At 37.8% G+C, this 20,793-nt stretch overlaps 1 protein-coding gene across 1 annotated transcript in view; it reads right to left on the bottom strand.

Moving 5' to 3' along the window:
* Positions 1–20,793, bottom strand: part of SPOCK1 (SPARC (osteonectin), cwcv and kazal like domains proteoglycan 1) — a 311,679-nt gene that overhangs the window by 189,229 nt on the left and 101,657 nt on the right. The window contains exon 3 of the mRNA XM_063349571.1: positions 15,734–15,779. Coding sequence (XP_063205641.1) covers positions 15,734–15,779 — 46 coding nt within the window. The remainder of the gene's footprint in view (positions 1–15,733; positions 15,780–20,793) is intronic.

The raw sequence follows: 20,793 nt of genomic DNA, 5'->3' as shown, positions 1-20,793 counted from the left end.
AAAACAGCACCGAACAGCAAAACTACAAAATGGCAACATGCATAACCCCTCTGCTTCATGTGCTTTATTCACTTTGAAACTTCCTTCAAAACCATGGCCTTATGTATAATTCATAAACATTTGAAGAATGACACCAAATACCTCAGACACCATCTTATTACCCCCAGCTTAGTCCAATTCTGCTAAAATAAATACACCCATGCACGTACAAGAGGGACAACAAGGCCACCAGGGCACTGGTCACTACTCAGAAGCGCACCTCCAGCAGAATCGGTGAAGACATCTGAGGCGCTGCTGTGACTGCTGTGTTAAGGGAGGGCAAGAGATGAGAAGGTGGCTTCCCAATCTCTCCAAGGTTTTAAATATTTCTGCTTTTATCTGACAAAGGAGAAATAGGCTAAATCCACAAGCCAAGATAAGCAATTCACCCAAGTTTAAAAAGGAGAAGCTCATTTGGCCCAAATTTGCTCAACTGTTCTCGTAATATATGATGTCTATACGGATAGGAAAATGCATGTGATACAGATGCCCGGTAGCCAGGTTTATATTAGAATAATTATAAAAGAGAAATACCCAATAAGCATGCATTTTCCATCCAAATAATGCAAGTCTAAGCTAAATTTAAACCACTGTAACTTCACCAAAGAGCCTGCACATAACTGAGGGCAGAATTTGACACTGATGAAATTCTGCCTTTGTGTTGTTCTACCTCTTAGTAATCCGTTTTAAATCTATTTGTCATACACGTCTTCCAGCTTTATAAGCTTAAAGGCATTTTTAGTACTTCCTCTGCTGTCCCCAAAGAAAAAAAAAAACGATGCAAAGGAATTAATGAATTAAGATTTAGAGTCCAACTTTAATTGCCAAGACAGGGCAATTATATTATAATTCATTAAAATAAAATCCATTCACCACACATATCCACACCTTAGGCTCTTTATGTTTCAGACATGTCACGTAAATTCACACCATTCAATGGAAAATAAATGCTACTACTAATTTTTATTAAAATAGTAGTTAATTCACATCTACCATAATTGAAATACAAGACAAAACATTGTTATTAGCTCCCTACTACAGACCATCCAAAAATTTTAATGAACTTTTCTATTTAGTCAGCATGCTGAAAATTAATTTCTCAAACTAAGAGTTCTTATCAGTAAGAAAATTGCCTACATATAAGAATGGCCTCATAATTATTCAGTGCCTTTAAAAAAAGCACGCTTATGAATATTTTGGACTTATAATTTTTAATAATTTCCTTTTGAAACATCTTATTGTGCCAATGTATTAGACAAAAACATGGAGGGAGATAACAAAATGGAATTTAATGACATCCCAAAAATTAAGAAAAATGGTCTCATAAGAAAAACCTTTGCTCCAGACATATCTCTAAATCTTTCTTTCTTGGCCTCTCCAGCCCACAGAAAGCAGTGTTTCCATCTTGTACTACCTTGCTCCAGCAACCTCCTGAAACTCCATCCCTTCTTTCACTGAATACTAACTAGAAGTGAGATAAAAACTTTATATCTTAAGGTCTGTAGAGTCTGGATTCAGTATTTTAATTCAAAACAATAATTTTTAATTTAAAAGCTGCATAGAGATGGCAGAAAAGCAAGCAAAAGACACTTTCCTCTTTGCTAGATTGACAAAACAGACAGCATACTAATGACAGGTAAAAACCAGCTATGCCAAAGGACTGTCACACAGAAAATCCATTATTAAACTATCTGGTTTTTTTCCCCAAAGTGTTAAACACCATCTACTGCATACTTCATTTTCACTTCTCTCAGCTCTCTCTTTCTTCCTCATCTCTTCCCAACTCAAACCATTAAAAGCTATACTATCATAAATTGCCACCTCCTGCAGCCTTCACCCCAACACACTTTTTTCCCCACTGACACCTGGTGCTTGGCCATATTCTTAGCTGGGTAATCTTCAAATACTCTGGCCTTCACAAAGACGATACAAATGCTTAGAGGGGTGTGTTCCAGGAGAATCCTGTTGGTAAGGGACACCTGTCGTGGTTATTTAACGTCACACATTTCCTCTGAGTTCTTTTCCTCATTTGAAAGCCTGGCAACATTTCTTGTTCTTTAACGTTTCAGAAAACATGAATAAAGCAATTTCCAAATATCTTGTGTTGGTGTATAAAGGACCATGAGTTTGGTCTAGTTAGCATAGCTGTTACTGTAGGCCTGTGAACTTTAGCTGACGTTGTTTTAGAAGAAATAGGCAATCTATGACCCATCTCTTGTCCCAAACAACAGAATGAACCTTGAATAGTTACTTGTGCACAGGCAAACTATGCAAACAATCCACTGATCATGAAGTGCAAATATGTTCAGAACTGTCCTGAACAAGCACATTGTGGCCACCAACAATGGCAACAGCAAATCAGAAGATGGACTGGTCACTAAGGAGGTATTGTCTATCCAACCCTGTAACTAAGGGAACCAACGAATTTTTGGGGAGACTCAGAGGGAAGAGGCTCTGGAGGGAAGCCAGAAGAAAGGAGAATGCAGGAAATTGAAAAGAACCAAGGACCCTGCACCAAGACTATGCACAGCATAGTTAGCACTACGCTAACCCACGCCCCGCTTCTAGACTACAGCATCCCTCCTGTAAAACAGGGAGCTCACGTAATGAACTGCAAACAACAGCCTGCACAGCTTCTCTACTGGACTGCACCATCTCTTCCACAAATCATGGAAGTAGTTTAAAACATAAAATTCACTCAAATTGAGCTTCAAAACTGGGACAGGATCCTCATAAATTTAACAACCATTGTGCTTTTGACCTCCTCTTCTCTGGGGAAGTTGAGAGCACAGTGTCTAGAAGAGGTCCCCACATGCATCTTGCTCTCCTGGACAGGATCCATGCAATGTCTGACTCCATCTAACTTTAGCCTTCCAAAAGTTAATTAGTCTTAGCTAGATCTCAAAGTAGCTTCCAGTATATGACCCCGTCTGAAACACTGCTTTCAGTGTCTGCTACGAAGACAAAATGGACAACTACCTCAGACTAGATATCTGGCTGTCAGGTAACTGTGCAGATGAGACGAAGTTAAGTAGCTATGTTCTGTTTAAAAGTACAGCCTGTGAAAAGGAATTTATTTGTTGTATTGTTATAAAAACAACACACACAGCTCTCGAGTGCATTCCTCCTTTTGGGCTCAAGCTCTCTGCTCCCACTAGATGGTGGCCTCTCTCTCCTCTTTCATTTCGAACCTTTATCTTTTTTCCATTTTGAGAAATGGAGTACCTGACTGAATGATACAAAAAGGCCTATTTCCAAATCATATCAACAGCTCCATCTGTCAAAAAGTTCATCTTCAATGCAATTTCGAAAGTGGAGCTATCCGCACTAGGTGTTCGCAATAGTTCCATACATCAAGCGTGCTACACACAAACGCACCACGTGACATAAACAGGGAACACAACTTCCTATACAAAGTCAAGGGAGAACAAAGTAACAGAAATGGAAAGAAGATAAGATCTTTTGTAGGTAGTGGAACACCAGCTGATAGCAATTTCTCTTTCAAGCCCCAGTATACTTAATTTATTTATAGGCATTGGAAAAATCTTATTGGCACAGTACTGTGTAGGAAAATACATTAGAAGTGCCACTTTATGAAAAAGCAGCTCATAAGGAGAAACATAAAGAAAATCAAAAATGTTTGCCTAAATATCAAGTCACATTTCTTGCAACAGAATAATGATGAAGCCAGGAGCAAAGTTAGGCAATCAGGAGTGAGAACAACTAAGTACAGGCTAGACCCAGCACATAGCAATGGCAGATTGAGGAGTTCTGTGGAGGAAGGGTGTACAGCAGACAATCATCACGTGACTCTTCTGCCACCTGTATCTCAGGCAAGTTGTAGAAAAACCAGGAAGGAGGGAGAGAAACAAATGCACTGGTACCTACAGAAGAATGGATGTTCTGCAGTTCTGCCATTACTGTCATGGATGCAAGGCGGTGACGACTGAGAAAATCAAAGATGGAAATGTTGCTTACAGAAGCAGTACGCTATTATTGCACTATGCATGGTCTCCTTTGTGATAGCTAAATATAGTCTGGATTTTGAAGATAAATAGGTCTTATGGGTTTGAGTTAACTTACTATAAGTGTAAAAAACATTAGTGCTAGAGTTCAGAACAGAATTAACAAATCATGGCTACTTTTTTTTTAGCTAACACCGATTCCTTAGGTAGCTTTATAGTCTATTGAGATAGAAGCAGACACATGTTTTCTTAGATGTCTTTATTTAACACTATGAAAAGTGGAAGTTTTTCCCTTTCTCAGTTTTGCAGGTTTCTGCAGCCTGTGTCAGCAACTTTTTGTTGCTTGGTTTTAAATATGAAAGGTCATTACAAAGGTCCTTACTGAACAAAGAAATGGGCTGAGATGCTGGAGCCTCCATAGCAAAGATATATTATCTCTTAGAGATTACTACATGCATTTTCTGTGGTTTTTTTAACCCCCAGCAATTAAAAGAAAGGAGAAAGTCCATGAACACACTGATACATCACATTAAAATAATTACAATAATGCTTACTTACATTGCATTAAAGATTGCTGTAATGTGCAGTGATCCCTAGGATTGCTTATCTGTACATCCGTTTATCACAGAGTTTGTTTATCTGTTATAAGGACAAAATGGCAAGTGAGGGCCTAAGGGAATTAATCGCTCAGCTTATAAACTAAAGCTACCCCAAGGAACAGAACCTACTTATATTAGATTTGATTCTACTGTCCTGCCTTGTTGTTAAAGTGAACATGACAGTTCCAGATTCTGGGGCAGCACTTCATCTGTATGCATCCCTCCTGTATGGTTAAAGAGGCGTTGCAAGGATGCATGTATGGAAGACACCAGTGCTGCTTACTGATCTCCCTAGATAAGTCAGATCAAATCCTCAAACAGAGTTTCAAGAGGACAGTGGAAGCCAAACTCTGGTCTTCAGAAATATCTTTCCTGTCCCTGCATTTTAAAGACAACGTATGTAAAGTTGACAAGACCTTTAAAGAAAGCTGTTGGGCAGTAACCGACAATGCAGAGACACACATCAATGGCCAGGTCCATTGATATATTGCAACCAGAGGACACAGAGAGAAAAGACAGAACGTGATTATATGACTAAGCAATGCTTACGAGTCTGTCAATAATTTTCAACATACTATGCTTAGGGAACTTTTTAGTGCACATCACCACCAGAATATATATGAAAAAAAAAATTATTTATCTTGCTGTGTATTGCTTTGCACTATTTTGTAGTTTAAAGTAACTTTCCCAATGACCAACGACTGCAAAGCTAGAATGCAAGCAATCAGATTAGAGCAGAAATAGTATTATTTTATGCAAATATATTTAATCTGAAGCAAAAAGAACAGGAAGAAAAATAGCTGTGATTCAATTAGTGTTTTGATGACCTGGGCACTTAGGTTTCTAACACAAGGAGATTTAATTCCTAACTACACATGCATTGTCATGTTTTATCTAATGAACTGAAAGAGAATAGTTAACTGATTTTCATTCAAATCTTTAACCTTAAGGTTAGAGCACAACCTTTATTCCCTCCTGGACAAAACCCCCCACTAAATCCAAGTACAGAATCATCCATAGGCAGTCCTCCTGACTCTATATGAGAAAGAGAGAGTGAGAAGCAGTCAGAGAAAACGGGCTGCCTTTTGCTAGTCCCTGTTTACATTCGTGGAGGTTTGCCAGCCCGTGACTACCATGGTGAGTATGTATCTTGAAGTTTATGCACATTACTCCCATCAAATGAGAACCTGAATTTTTTCAGGTGGTGCCAAAATGTCTGTCAAGGATACTGATTCATTTATTTTCCTTTCTTTGCTTTGACTGGAAATCTATTTTAAGAAATACCTTCTTCAGCATTTCTTCTGTGCTTTCAATGAAATTAGCTGTTTTCCATTAATCAAAATACAATCACAGCATCACAGTGCTAGAATGGCAATTCTGGAAAGGATGCTGATTCCATTGCCCTTCTCCCTAGCTAGACCAGCTATCAGTGTGTCATTATCTGCAAGACATCTACCTAACATGTTTCAGGGCCCCTTCGAAGACAGAGCCTCTACATCCTCTTTAAAATAGCTCTCCCAGTGCTTAAGCATTGCTGTCATTACAAAGGCTAATTAATCTTCTTTGCTGCGATGTAAACATACGGCGCTTTGTGGTATCCACAACAGACAGAGAACAATTCCTTCGCTTTGCACTTAATTTTATGCATTTGAAAATAGGACTTGTGGGTTGTTTTGGTTTTTTCTTGGTTTGTTTTCTTTCTTTGCTTGTTTTCTCTTCACAGAGGAGGTGCTGCTCTCCTTCAGTCTTTCTTTGCAGAGTACATTCTCTGCAGCTCTGATCACATCTCTTACTTTTCTCTGGGTACTTCCAGTTGATTCACACTATTCTCGAAGCCTGGCACTCAAATCTGGGCAATGTATTCCAGCCAAGGTCTTACTGGAGCTGACTAGAGCCGAAGGATTACTCATACTTACACATGCCAGTGCAACATTTGCCTTTTTTGGAACAGAATGACATTGTTGACTCATGTTCTATTTGTAATCCATTGTAATCCCCTACCCTTTTTTCCAGAATTTATTACTATCCAATTGTTTTTCATCCTGCTTTGTGCATATGATTATTCTTACCGAAGTAAAGAACTTCGCATCTGCCCAGACTGAATTATCCTTTGTTTACAGACCATTTCTTAAACTTTTTAAGGAGACTGTGAATTTTATTGCTGTGCTACATTTAATAAGCACACTAATTCCAACACCTACCATTTAATGAAAATGGTGAATAATACTGGACACAAAACAGATCACAGAGGAACCCTACTCAGTTTATCCTTCCAGCTTGACATTGAACCATTGACAGCTGCTACCAGAATGTAGTCTTCCAACTGACTGTGTATCCACCTCATAATTATTTCTTTTAGACAATATGTCTTTAACTTGCTTATAAGACAGTAACGTAAGCCAATGTCAAAAGCCTTATCAAAGTCAAGATATGTGATACTGCAAGCTTATCCCTGAGCCTCAAGGCCTGCAAATGTGACAGAAGAAAATCAGTTCAGTTTGACATCCATACCAACTTTATTCATCCCCTTATCTTCTTGATGTTAACAAATATTTGCTTTAATATTTATTCTAGTACTTTTTTTTCAGGATTTCAGGTTCAACTCACAGGATATAATTTCCTATTTTCTTCCTTTCTCTAACTTTAAAAAATATGCATGCTGCTTGTCCTTTCCCAGTCTTACACAATCTCATAAATTTCCAAAGATGACTTTTAGTATCTTTAAAATTATTTCAGCCAATTCACCTCAACCTTAGATCAATTCCAGCTGATTTGCAAACATCTAATTTACTCAAGCCTGCTCTTTCCCTAATCCAGAATTTTACACTCCAGCTGAAGACATTAACTATGATGGTCACCTGGTCACAGATGACCTTTGAAGTGAAAGCCAGAGCAAAGACAGGTACCAAAACTTTGGCCTTTCTCAGCAATGCCTTTATATAAACGACTCTCTCCACTGAGCCATCATGTTTCTTGGTTTTGCTCTTCCTTCTAATACACTTCTAAAAAATTGTTATTCTTAAATCCTTGCCCAAACATCTCATTTTAAATTTAGCTTTCTGAGTTTGGGGCTACCATTTGTGCTTTCTTAAGAGTTCAACCTAGTTGCACTTTCTTTACGTAACTTCTTGCCACTGCAGTCACTAAGAGCCTTGTCATTAACCAAGCTCTTGGCTCTTGGATAATTTGCGTTTGTGCCCTCTTCATGGAGGAAATGCCAATTATCCTAATTTTTCTTCCTCTAATTTCTGCCTTACCAATTCTCAGTTTACTGAAACGTGATTTTGAAATAACTTGTCTTTATTTTGATGTTCTTCTCTTCCTAAAAATTCTGCATTATACCTTTTTATGGCCATATTCACTCTGCCTTCTACTTTTATTCTCCACAGCAGTTCCTGTTTTTCAATTAGAATCAAATGACAGTTAGTAATCACCTATTAACTCACAAGCATGTAAACATGTTTGAATGCTGTGAAAATTACTCTTCTGACTGGCTAGTGATTTAAAACTCACTCTGACATGCAGTATAAATCTACTGCTATCCTATCCAATATTTAAGTCAAATAATATTTCAAAGCTGGAGACTTTGCCCCAGATTGGTTTGGCCTTGTTAAATCAGAATACAAACCAAAGCAGCTAGTTTCAATAATACTCTGGGGTCTCTCTTATAGCAAATAAGGAAGGCAAGTTTGCAGGCAGGTATTTTCCAAACACCCTTAATTTTAAAAGTTTTAGGTAGGTTTCCAAAAATGAACTCCTAGATACTGAACTGAAGCAAAGGGAAGGAGACCTCCGCTTACTAAGTGATGTCAATGAGAGCAGGGTTGGGCCCTGTGATATAGTCCCAAAAGTATATTTACTTCAATGGGAGCTGGATGAGCATGGGGAGGCATGAATTTCCCTTTAAAACTCATGTCTGCTTCACAGTCAATGAAGTAAGAGATATTAAAAGAAAGCCAGCACCATTATTGACAAAACTAACAAGCGCTCCCCAAGTGCTAACAAAATTCTAGACAAGCTACCTATCGATCATTCTCTCAGCTCAAAGCACGTCAGCCATAATAGAATCACAGACAGGGACCCCATCTCTATCACTTCTATGCCATAGTTAATGACAAAATTGGTTGCTTACAAGCTTGTAAGGAATTTAATATTCTGCTTCTAGCACATGAAGAGAACCACGTGCATCTGCTTGGAGGGCATCAGCAGCCATATGTGCTTGAAATGCATTTGATGGAAGACAGAATATTTCATGTGCTGCATCTCAGCTATTGTTTTCTGTTGATTCACTTAGAACGTTTTAAAATTGTACTGATTTACTGACGATTTACAAACATAATTCATGTGCAGTTGTCCTATGAATAAGCCTCTAAAACTAATTCAACCACAGTCAAAAAATAAATTGCAAAATAAGTTATTCAATTGAAATCTGCCATCTGAGGCACAGTAATAGAAAACATTTATTATAAAACTAACATATATTTGTGGCTAGAGATGTGTACAGTATTAAACAACTCTGAAAGGAATTTATTCAGGCTTTTGTGAAAGAACATCTTAACTGGGCTAACAGAAAATTAGATGTTCAAAAATAATTGTAGGTTCTATGATTTTCATCTTGCATCACAGGCTTCCTTTTATCATCCTTTTTGTTTTGGAAGGCTTATGTATTTTAGGCAAACTTTATTTTGCACAGCTGCAGGAGGCCATTTCTGCAGCCTGAATTTGCCAGTTTAGACACTGGAAAGACACAGGTACAATTCAGCGCAGAAGGAGAGGATGTATTGGTATTCACACTTCCATCTCTGGATATAAAGCTCTAAATTTGACAAATTCACTTCCATGGGGCTGCTGGACTGTGGAAGTCATGGGCTATACTACGCTGGAGGCCACAATCCACTCAAAAGCGGTGTTTCCTCTTCAAAAGTAAAGGTATTTTGCCAGTTCAGCCTTTCATTAGTGTTCAAGAGGAATTCTTTGAAATGATAGAGAGCTCATGTCTGTAATTAATAATGATAGTTGAGTCTAGATGAGCGCGTCTGACATTAGAGTCAGTCATTGATAAGTCCAATTCAGGCAGATAAAGATTTTCACACAATAGAGTGCAAGAGGGATTTCTGAATTCTAGATTTTTTTTTTCACCCCCCCCCGTCCCCTGGGCAGATAAGGAAAGCCCTGAGACGTAATAGCCCTGTCCAGATTCCTCAGTTACTGGGGAAGAGGATGGGGAACAAAGACAATGAAAAAAAAAAAAAGACAAAGGCTGTAAAACAAGGGGGAAACTTCAGACTATTTCTAATCAGGAGCTTCTTTTCCTGAGAAGTCCGGCGGCTTGGAACACTCAGGATTGCTATCACCCACAATTGGTAAAATTGTACCATGTTTCTAGCCAGTCCCTTTGCCTTGGTGCAGGAGACAGGGTCAGGACAGGAGACTCAGCCCAGCTCAGTCCACTGCAATCATCTGCCAGTATCACAATTGAAATGGAAAGGGTGAGACTTGCACCGACTTAAACAGACAATTCCACGGCTCAGTGGATGGGTTTAGGCATAGACTTAGGAAAAAATTCAGCAGTACAACAGAATCAAGCTTTTTCCTCCCTCTTACTGTGTTCTTTTATAGCCTTGTTGTTAATAATACAGGCAGCTCAGTGGTCTAAGCATTTCTGGACTCAGAGCTTATCTATCTGCAGTACACAGCACATCCCATTACTTCCACAGTTCCTATGTTCTGGGTAACGATGCTTTAAAAAAAGCCATATGGCAAGCAAATTGGACACCATTCCAAATTGTTTCCAGCAACTTTAAACCTATCAAAATGTATTCTTTATTTGTGCATTTAACCATAAAAATTAGTAACATCTATTTGTCTGCAGAAGAATTTACTACAGCTAATAAGAGGTGGCTTTCAAAAGAAATTTTCAATAACTAAAAGAGTTTTTTTATTTAACAGTTTTCACTGATAATAATACATAAAGTCTTAATGAGTTAATTTTCTTACAAGTCTGAATAGGTGCAGAGTATCAGACATACTTAATTACGATAGCAAAATCTCTGAATTGAGAATGTTATGCTAGACTTTTTGCCTGATTTCCTCTTTTCTTTCTCCCATGTAGACAGAGAACACTAAGAAAGTATGTCAAGTTAGCTGTCAAGCTCCTTAAGAACTCTCAAATGACCTTGTCAGAAAAAAAAAAGCAGCCAAACCTTTGATTCATATTTTAAAATCCTGACTAACCTGCCCCTTCCACTCTTCTGCTTTCTAGCTTCTGCAGCTCTGACAGAACTGAGTTCAATATTAATGACTAGCAATCATTTTCAGGCTATACGCTCTCCTGCCTTCTGCAGTCCAAACACCTCCTGAGCTTGGCTCAGTCGGTAAGATGCTTACCTTTGTATTGGTTCCTCCTGGGAACCTCTGGGTTCAAAACGAATAAAAAACTGGGCTGGTAGCTAAGCTAAAAATAAATTCTGATCACTCAAGTACCCTTCGAGATGCACCTGAACCATTCGAGTTGACTTCCCTTGAAAGTGCGCGTTATGCAAAGATACCTCGTGTGACTCTCTAGGGGTTGTTTCAGTGAAAATCATGGATGCTTTTTTACAAAACAAGGTATCTCTTTTCTTGAGACATACATGCAGATATTTCTCCGCATTGCAAGCAGACAGCTTGATTACACTGCTATTATTTTCAAAATGCATAATTAAATAATTCAATCTGCTGAACAAAGCTAGCTTTTTTTTTTTTTTGAACAGAATATAGACTTGGTTGAACTCAGCAGACTCTTCCGTAAAAGATGCAAATGAAATACAAGCACAAGAAGCAGAACTCTGCTGATTTTCACAACCTCTGACTACTGTTGGTTTTTAAATCTGCTAAACACACTGAATCCTCCAGCTCCTTGGTGAGATCACTTCTGGCAGGTACAGGCCACCTTCAGTTACTTCAAAACTCTGCCATCCCAGCTCCTTCATGGTGCTTCTACAGTTTGGCTTTCATACAAAGACTTCACAATTAGTATAGCCAAAGATTATTTAAGATTTAGAATCTAGAAATAGATTTTTTAAATTAAAAAACTGTAGGCCTGTCCCAAAGAGCGTGTATTCACAGAAGTTAGCTTTAGCTTAGTGATGCTAGACTCAGATTTCCCATAAAACTCAGGGAGAGAGGCAGCTGGCTGTTTTCATTGATCCATTGGAGAACTTTCTTCTCTCCAACCACTGCAGGAAGACCCTTGGTGTTGTGAGGTTAACATTTGCCTTTGGGATATCTCTCAAAATAACAATTGTCTTGTGAAAACACAAAGCTGCTACTGAGTTCACAGGAGCAAGCTAGGGCTTCTTACTGCAGGATCTGCCCAGGCTCTCTGGATACAAGAACCACAAATAATACAAAATTAAAGTTGTATAATATAAAAATAAAAGAGCATAGGGAGCATTTAAACACCCAAATGCCAAAAGGAACAATACTGAAAAAATATCGTGGCAGGGAGGATGGAGAAGAAAAGAGTAAAGACAGATTAACCAATTTTCTTGCAGCTTGCACCACACAAAGGGTCTAGGACAAATTCTTCTGACTATTTGTTTTTCTCTGCGTGGAAAATGACAGAAAATAAACCTGTGGTGGAAAACCCCTGGAAAAGAGAAAGAAAGTAAGTATTCCTTCCTTCCTTTGTCTCAGCACTTCCTATTTAAATGGTACTTTCTATGTATACACATTTATACACGTGTATATACCTATATGTATACATAAACTGAGGATTAGTCTTGTCAGCATCTGATTCATAGGGCCCAAATCAGCAACATGATGTGATTTGTCTACATTTCATTTTGTGGGTGACAACAACATAAGGACCAGTGGCTAAAGACTCACATGCTCCATGTATATGTAACTTAACTAAGCAACATTTTTCTAATGTCATTTTTTTGTGTAAGAAATCTCTTTAGACAGGTACGAGTGGCTATTTTAACATTCTAGTCAGGGCAAATTTTACTATGACCAAGTGAGTAGTGACCTCTGTCAGAAAGAATGACCTATTGGCCAAATAAAATTCATTTGTAAGATTTAAAAGAGACAAAAGCAGTGCACAGACCTCTGTGCACAGCAGAGTATCACACTCAGGTTGCATCACCTAGTCTGCATTCCACCTTCTGACGACAGAGTACCTGTAGTCTAGGAGAAATTTTACACTGAAAGAGAAATGATCCTTTTCTTTGTAAAGAGTCAGGAATCTTTAACAGATGTACGACTGTTTGTATCGCTTCAAGGTATCCACATGTGATTTTAGATTCTCTAAAATGATTTGTGTTCTTGCCCAGAGTCAGACATCTCAGTAACACAATGAACAAGACAGTTTTAAAGCATGTCAGTTCAAAATCTTTTTGCAATATTTTGCCAGGGTGTACCTTTTTGTTTTTCCTCTTGGGAAGACACGAGGGTCACAAGGCCTCTGAAAGTGGTAGGAGCATAAGTTCCATTTGAAGTCAATAGGATTTGTGATCCTAAATCCCTCAACTGCCTTTGCAAATCTCTCTGTGGATTTATGCCTTGACAAAAACATCATCTTCCCCTTTCCTTTTGCATCAAAGTTCCATTTCCATAAAGACAGAGAATCTACGCTCTTCAGCTCTAACATGTATAAGCCCCCAGTGATATTCCTGCGAGCTACCTCCACACAATACAAGGAACATGTTTGGCAATGAAATATAAGAATAGATGTAAAGTGAAATTTTCAAAAGAACCTTCAGAGACATCCAATGGCTATTTTCTTCCTAAACACTTTCGTAATTTTGAAGATTTAAATCTCTGATCACCAAAGCTCATCCCTTTTAGGACTCCTGTTTGTAAGATAAGTGACCGCCAAAGCTCAAATGGAAAGCAAATAAAGGAAGCCTTGCGGTTTCTCCTCCACCAGCCTGTCACTTACCTAGTTACCCCTTCATTCACTTGTTCACGCCTTTCTCTCCCAAGTGATTCACTCCTTCTTCTCACTTGTGATATGATTCACAAGTATAATTTCATACTATTTGATTTCCAGAGGCATAAAAATGTTTTTCTGTAACATGAATTGTATTTTTTTTAAGCAGTTATTAAAAAATTAGTAACTAACTAAACTATTGGGCACCTCCTGCAATTACACAACATTGATACCATCTACTATTCTGTAACCATTATCACTGGTTACATCCCAGTGACACCAGCAACAAGTCATGCCTGAGGAAGGCCATGTAATTGCCAATTTCTTGTTTCCCTCTGTGTACCACACTGTGACTGTTTCACCCCAAACCCTTTTTTTAAAAAAAAGAAAAAAAAAAGGAAAAAAAGCTACCTGCCTGTTCAACAATTTGCCTAAGCAATCTGCTGGCAGGAATAACTTTTCTGAATATAAAATCACAACAATTATACATCCAAATAGCCACTTCACATCCTGAAGGGCAAAGGAAGCCTCACACTCTACTTGAATGCCACTTAACTTTGAACACAGAATCCAAAAGAGAGAAGGACTGTGCAATGGATCTACACCACTGAAATTAATTTGTATTGTAGTTACTGTGCATATGATCATTCCTTTCTAAATGACTTTAGGATAACGTCTGTTAAAAAACCCTACAAATTTCAGAGCAGGAGTAGATTGAAACTCATAGAATACCATTTTGAAGACAATTCTAGGACTCTGGTGTTGTGCAATTTAAGGGGCACAATGTCCAATAACGAACCAAAGCTAGTCAAAGAAATCCAGGACCCTAAAAATGTCTTAAGCACTAGAAAAAAAAATAATCTACCATCTACCTGTGATTTTACAGCTGTAATACCCTCACCTCATGTGTTCTCAAGCAGGAGTTATATGAGCTTCACTGAACATTACAAATAGGAAAAATGAGCAGCTGTCAAAAGGCAAACAGAGAAGGTAACCGACCCGCGCCGTACACTGTGTGTTGTTATCCTCCACAAATCAAACAGCTGATAACTGGCTCCACCAAAACAAAAGAAGCTGTACAAAATGTAATTGTTAACATTTGTCCTGAAGAAAACACATTCTAGAAAGCTTTAAGAAGTAATGACATAAGACCGAAATGGTTTCATATTACACTTTCTGAGGTTGCTCTGGTATGGACTGTCACAGAATCTTGGTGTCAGAGTGACAAATGTAACAAATAGCGAAGTTAAAATACAATATTCTGATTTTAAGGACAAAATTATGGCATGCTCTCAGCTTGGACTACCTTTGTATCTGTCTTTCAGAGGATGGAGTGCTGAGATTTCCCTGCATACAGTGTTTTTTACTGACGTGACATTAACTGTCAAATATAACCCACCACACTTAGCAGCATCAGGGCTATGAGTGTTTCCAGTGATGTTCATTTACAGTATCTACAATAAATGTCTCTTACTATCCCATCTGAAAAGTTTGTTGCTAGCCAGGAACACGAAGCAGAGAATGCTTGATATAGAGTCGCTATCCGAGATGTCTTTTAACTTGTCAATAGCAAATTCTTTTTCCTGGCGTGTCTGTTTTTCCACTGCTGTCCTGGACACAACAATTAGAATATTTTTCGTTGTTTTTTCCTGTCCTTTGGTGGTTGGCCTGGAAATAGTTGAAGTACTGCCATAACTTAACAACTCACCAAGACAAAGCGCAAAATGTCATTTACGGAATCTTTATCTGATTCAGCAGCATATACACAACACACATTTCTTCTGAAAACCAGTCCTAAAATTCATAAATTACATCCGACTTCAAAGAATTGTCCCCTTGAGTGCTAGGAAATGCAGTAATTACATTTATGACATTCATTTAGCAAAGTTTTTAACATGAAAGAATATGTACGTGAAGATACCCATTTTAAATTGCATGTTAGACTGAGATTCACGGTTACAGAGAACCTTTCTAAGCATATACATAATCATTGAATATAAACTGGAATGGATGGGGATTAAAAAATGTGGCTGAAAAATACCGAGATGAGTCAAAACCTTAAACATAAACCACCTCAAGCTGTGACTGAATTGGGAATGAGATCTAAGTATAAATATAGCTCTTCACTAATGCATGGGACAGACGGAGGAAGGCATAAAGTACACGGGGATATCACAAAATAGCAGAAGAAACCACAAAATGTGCACTAACTTTACCTTGATCAAAAGGCTTGTTTGGATTCCAGTTTCTGAAATAATCATCCTAAATGGGAAGGAAAAAAAAAAAAGGAAACTCAGGAAAAAGATCGTCAGTCTTTTCAGTACAATTTTTACATAACTAAATTACAAATGAATCAACTCATCTTTGGATCCTAACATATTTAGCTCAAGTCAGATAAAACTATTAACAGGTTGTGTCCTACAGAGTAGTAAATGCAGGTTAGAAATTAAAGAATAAAAAATTCCTTGGATTCAACACCTCAAATTTTTCTTCTGAATCGATTTTCCAAGTATGCCCATTATTAAATATTTTCTGATAATTCTGTATCATTTCATAACAGTCTACAACTTCTGATAACAAAGATAACAACATATTGTCCAGATAACTTAAGATGATCCACACTATCCTGGTGTGGTGAAAGGTAGCAAAGTAAATCCAAAAATATTTATATTCATTTGGACACACATAAATCACGGCATCGTGAATGTACACAAATACAGCAATAATATCATAAACATTATACTTGAAGTACAATAACATGCAGGAGCACTTGCAGTGAATAGTTCCCACTATTAAATTTTTTAAATCTTCTTAAATCTGATGCAAAGATATTATTCTGCTGTGAGTCCTGTGGTTCTATTTTACATAATTCTGATTGGACTTTAAAATGGAGAAGGTAAGAACTGTCAAGAGTGCCTGGCCAAATGACTATTCTGTTGCAAACAAGTCTCTCAGCAGAAAGAAAGTAAAACTCTTGTGTGTGTCAGATCAGTTTGTATTCTATGTATTTAGCAAATACTTACCTGAAGGCAAAGTTTCCCTCACTTCAGAGCGCCATCAGCCCTAGTCCTGAAGAACTGGGATTCAAGCCCAACTGTTAGATTTAGTTTCAGCATATTCTGTATATCTCACTTGTGTCCTCTTTGAGGCGACGTGATAACAACAGAATAATGTATCTGAAGTGAGGAAGCATGGAAGATTTGTATAATGCTGTGATATTCTTCTGCATATTAATCTGTATTTCCTTTTTAATATATCTGGTATTCTATATTTATCTCTTGAGAGCTGCCACTGAAGAGCTGTCTTTATCAAGCTGTCCAGAATGACACCTAGATTTCTTTTTCCTGTCGGGGGGTAGCTGAAAACCCATCACTGTGAATAAGACACCTAAATTATTTCTTCCATAAGGCTTTGTTTATTGAATTTCACCTGCTCTCATGCTATCCAGTCACCCTAACCTGGAACATTCTGGAGACTTGGAAGCCAGCATGCCTGACTTTCTGGGTTCAGAACAGCCCATGGGCTGTTATGGCAAGGGAACACCAGGAGATGCACCTTATGGCAGCACATTCCTTTCTGAGCACTGTGGCCAGCTCGAGAAGCAGAAAATACTAACGTTTACAGCGTGAACTGTGGACTGCCACCCTGCTCTTCTCTCTCTGCTCTGGGGCAGGCGAGGATGGGCAAACGCTCCCCGTAATGAAGGGGGCTGGATGTGATTCTGCGTGACCATCAGGATGCTCCGTGTCTATACTGACTTCACAGACACTGACAATGTTCCACAATAACAACAAAGATTATTATTCATGATTTATTTCAGATACAACAAAAGTATCTCTACTTTTCTTGAGGAGTACGGGGTTTGGCACCAGAAATAGAATCACAGACTTGCCTTTGAATTCCACAGCTTTGTTGATACAAAAACCCCCTCACTGCTATACAATGTGTTGTAATTGATTGTGATGTACGGCTAAATTCACCAAGCATTAATCACTGTTTAGAATGTGTTGGGGTTTAAGCTTTTTGAGCAGAATACTTTTTTCCAGCAACGAAGTATTTTTTTTTGCCTGCTTACATTTTTTCCTAGGTGTTGCTTTGCTGCTGGGTTTTCAGCATCAGAAACTGTTAAATAATTCAAATCCCCAGAAGGATTTCTTATGCTGTTGGCATACGGAACCAGTTTTGAAATAAGGATTGGAAAGGGGGTTTATCTCAATTTCAGTGTCAAAGGAATATTTTACAGAAAATGCACCTTCCTCACAAAAAAACCCCTACAAAACACCCTTCTACAAAACACAATAGCTTCTATAAAGCTATTCCTTCTCCTTTTCTCCTTTATGCAGACCTGTTCAGTATTCCTTTTTGAAAACTGAAGCTATATTTATTTTAGAGTATGCCTGAAACTATAGTGTGATAACATAGAAAAATACACAAGAAAAAAAATGGAAAAGACCCTAAAAAGTAGAATAGATAAAACCTTTGAGATTTTCAATATATAAAACTCATTATTATTTATAGGAGTAAATAATGACTACACATACATTGGAGTAATACAGTCAATAGCAGTTGAAATAACTTATGCCAGCTGGACAACAGAAATAAGCACTAGAGCTTCACTTCGGCATTGACACCAGCAAGAACTGTAACTGAATGGTTATGGCACTGTAAAGGTGAAATTCACCCTGTAGATATGGTTGAGCAGAAAATCTATGTCTCATTTAAATACCACCTAAAGCTCTGACTTGAAAAATGGGCTTTGTGCTAGTACTCTGCAAGGTGCTGAAATTTATACATTAACCTGAAATGACTTTTGTTAGGAGGAGGAACTCTTAGCATCTCCAAACGGATACCATCATTTCACTGCAATTTCCTCTGACAGAAAAACAGCATGCCGATATAGCAATGTACTGTGCCTAAACGTGACACCAATTTCCAGGTATATATCATTCAAAAAATACATATATATATATAAATATAAAGTACGATCAGCTTGATTAAAGAGATTTAACATTCCCATTCAATAAAACACTTTCTTGACAAAAATGACTGTACAGAAATCTATTCATTTCTGAGCTTTCTACTAGGATAGGTTCTAATGTGCTTAAAATACCTTGTGCCTGCTGTAACATATGAAACTTAGGTCATTTTAATATTAACATGTTAATAAATCAATATTAACACATTAATAATTAACATGTATCAACACATTTACAACAATATTAACAGTTGATCATGAGAGTTTAAAGTAAAATACGAATTACGATATGTTGTAAATAGTTTTATTCACTCTATGGATATTTACAAGTTAAAAGTGAAAAACATACCTCAACTTCCTGAGTACGTAAGCATTACAAATGAGAAAAGAAAAAAGAATGAAATAAAACAATATAGAAATACGTTAACATTCATCAATTTTCTCCTCATCAGCCTTTTAAATGTGAAATCACTTATTTCAGATGACCTTCACCTCCAAATGAAATAATTTTCTCTCTTTCTTTTCTGACCTTTCCACCTTTGCCGTCATGGCCCAGTTTTCATTTGCTGCGCTATTAGCCAGATGCCATTCTATTAGCATGTTTCTCTCTCATAGAGCACCAAAAAAAAAAGGCACTTTCATTTCCTTTTGGCTGACAAAAACACCAGAAAGTGTTTTTCCACACACTCATCTGTTACGTACCTGATGTAAGAAAGTTTTTTTGTCCTAGCTCACTTTAAAAACTATTTGTTTGACGGACTTTGAAGGGAAGGCAAAACCAGGCATGGATCCATTTCAATACAACAGGTGACAGCAACCAAGAAATATTTTTGATGAACAAATATTTAAAAATATCTTTCTACTTGCATAGAATTCACACTTCAAAGGTTTTACCTATGGTTCAGTGGCTTCATATGACTAAGTCAATCTTTTAATTAACTGAAGGGACTTTGCACACCTAAAAGCACGCATGAGAAGAGAAGAACTGATACTGCAAACCAAGACCCTTGGCTCAACCCAGCATTATAGAAATGTGATATATTGGCTTGGCCTCTGCACCCAGCGAGGAATAAACATGACCCCCAAACCCTAGAAGTTGCCTGGCCCCCTCACAGAGCACAAACATGGTGATGGGAACAGTACGGAGCTTCACTGCAAGTCCTGTGACTCCAGGTCCCTGACGGACTCAGAGCCTCCTATCACAGGTAAACACTCAGCTTCCACTTCCAGGCAAAGAAATCTGACTCCTGCTAAACTGGCCCCAATCCGGTTCTTGAAATCTTGAGTTCTGTTCTCACTGGGTGCAGGATGAGGCCTTTGGCAAGATCTTTCTGCCCCCTTATAAAGTCTACTGCCCACCTAGGACAGATATCCACCTGGGACAGTGAGGCAGATAACCTGGGATGGTCCCTCTTGCAGAGAACAGCTCACTTTTGATATCCCCTGACCTAATTCAATTTATTTGAGCAATCAAGAGATGAGATGAAACATGTTTAAGTGATGTGAATCCATTTGGCGATATCATGCTTAATAAATTATTGTTTCTTAACAAGAGCAAAATATTCTGTCATTCAATACATAGGTGTCAAATCCAGCCAAACTAGATTGATATGCCATCAACAAAGCCAATCAAGAGAATACTCACACAGTAAACTAAGTATGCAGAGGGCATATTAAAAAGTGTTAGTTTAAAAGCTCTCAAAAGATTTCTCACTTTCTTACAGGCAGAACTATCAAAAATCTCATTCATCAGAACCCATAAATTCATCAGAATTCTAAGGCTGGGTTCTGATTTGCAAAAATCAAACCTTGAACTAGACCTGGGTCTGACACAATTTCCTGTTAGTCATAGCAGAAAAGTCAGCAAACAGAAGTTGACCCTAAAACCAATACATTAATACGTGACGGCTCTTCTCTCCTATTACCCTCCATATCAGTGCAATAACAACACAGTTAAAAACCTGAAATTAATGTTAAACACAAACAGATTTATCCTCTTTTCCCCCACCAAATAAGAAAGTAAACAGCATCTTCTTGTTCTCCTGAAGTTTAAGTATTTAAGTTATTCCCACCAAACCTACTCTATTGTCACTTTTTGGTTTAGTTATTACCTAAGACTTGGTATTTCGGAAGAGTTAACGAAGCACGGTTAATTTAACACACAGGCACTCACTTTATTTACTTGTCAAAAAGAAGCTCTTGCAAGATGCTCTTGTTTATAAATAGAGCCAAACATTAGCTAAATGGGTGCATAAATATTTATATTTTGTTGCATTAATCGAGCTTGCAAGTTATTTGTAT

This window comes from Chroicocephalus ridibundus, chromosome 11, assembly GCF_963924245.1.
Source record: "Chroicocephalus ridibundus chromosome 11, bChrRid1.1, whole genome shotgun sequence".
NCBI lineage: Eukaryota > Metazoa > Chordata > Aves > Charadriiformes > Laridae > Chroicocephalus > Chroicocephalus ridibundus.
The sequence above is the reverse complement of the archived record's forward strand: the minus strand, read 5'-3'. Positions and strand labels throughout refer to the sequence as shown.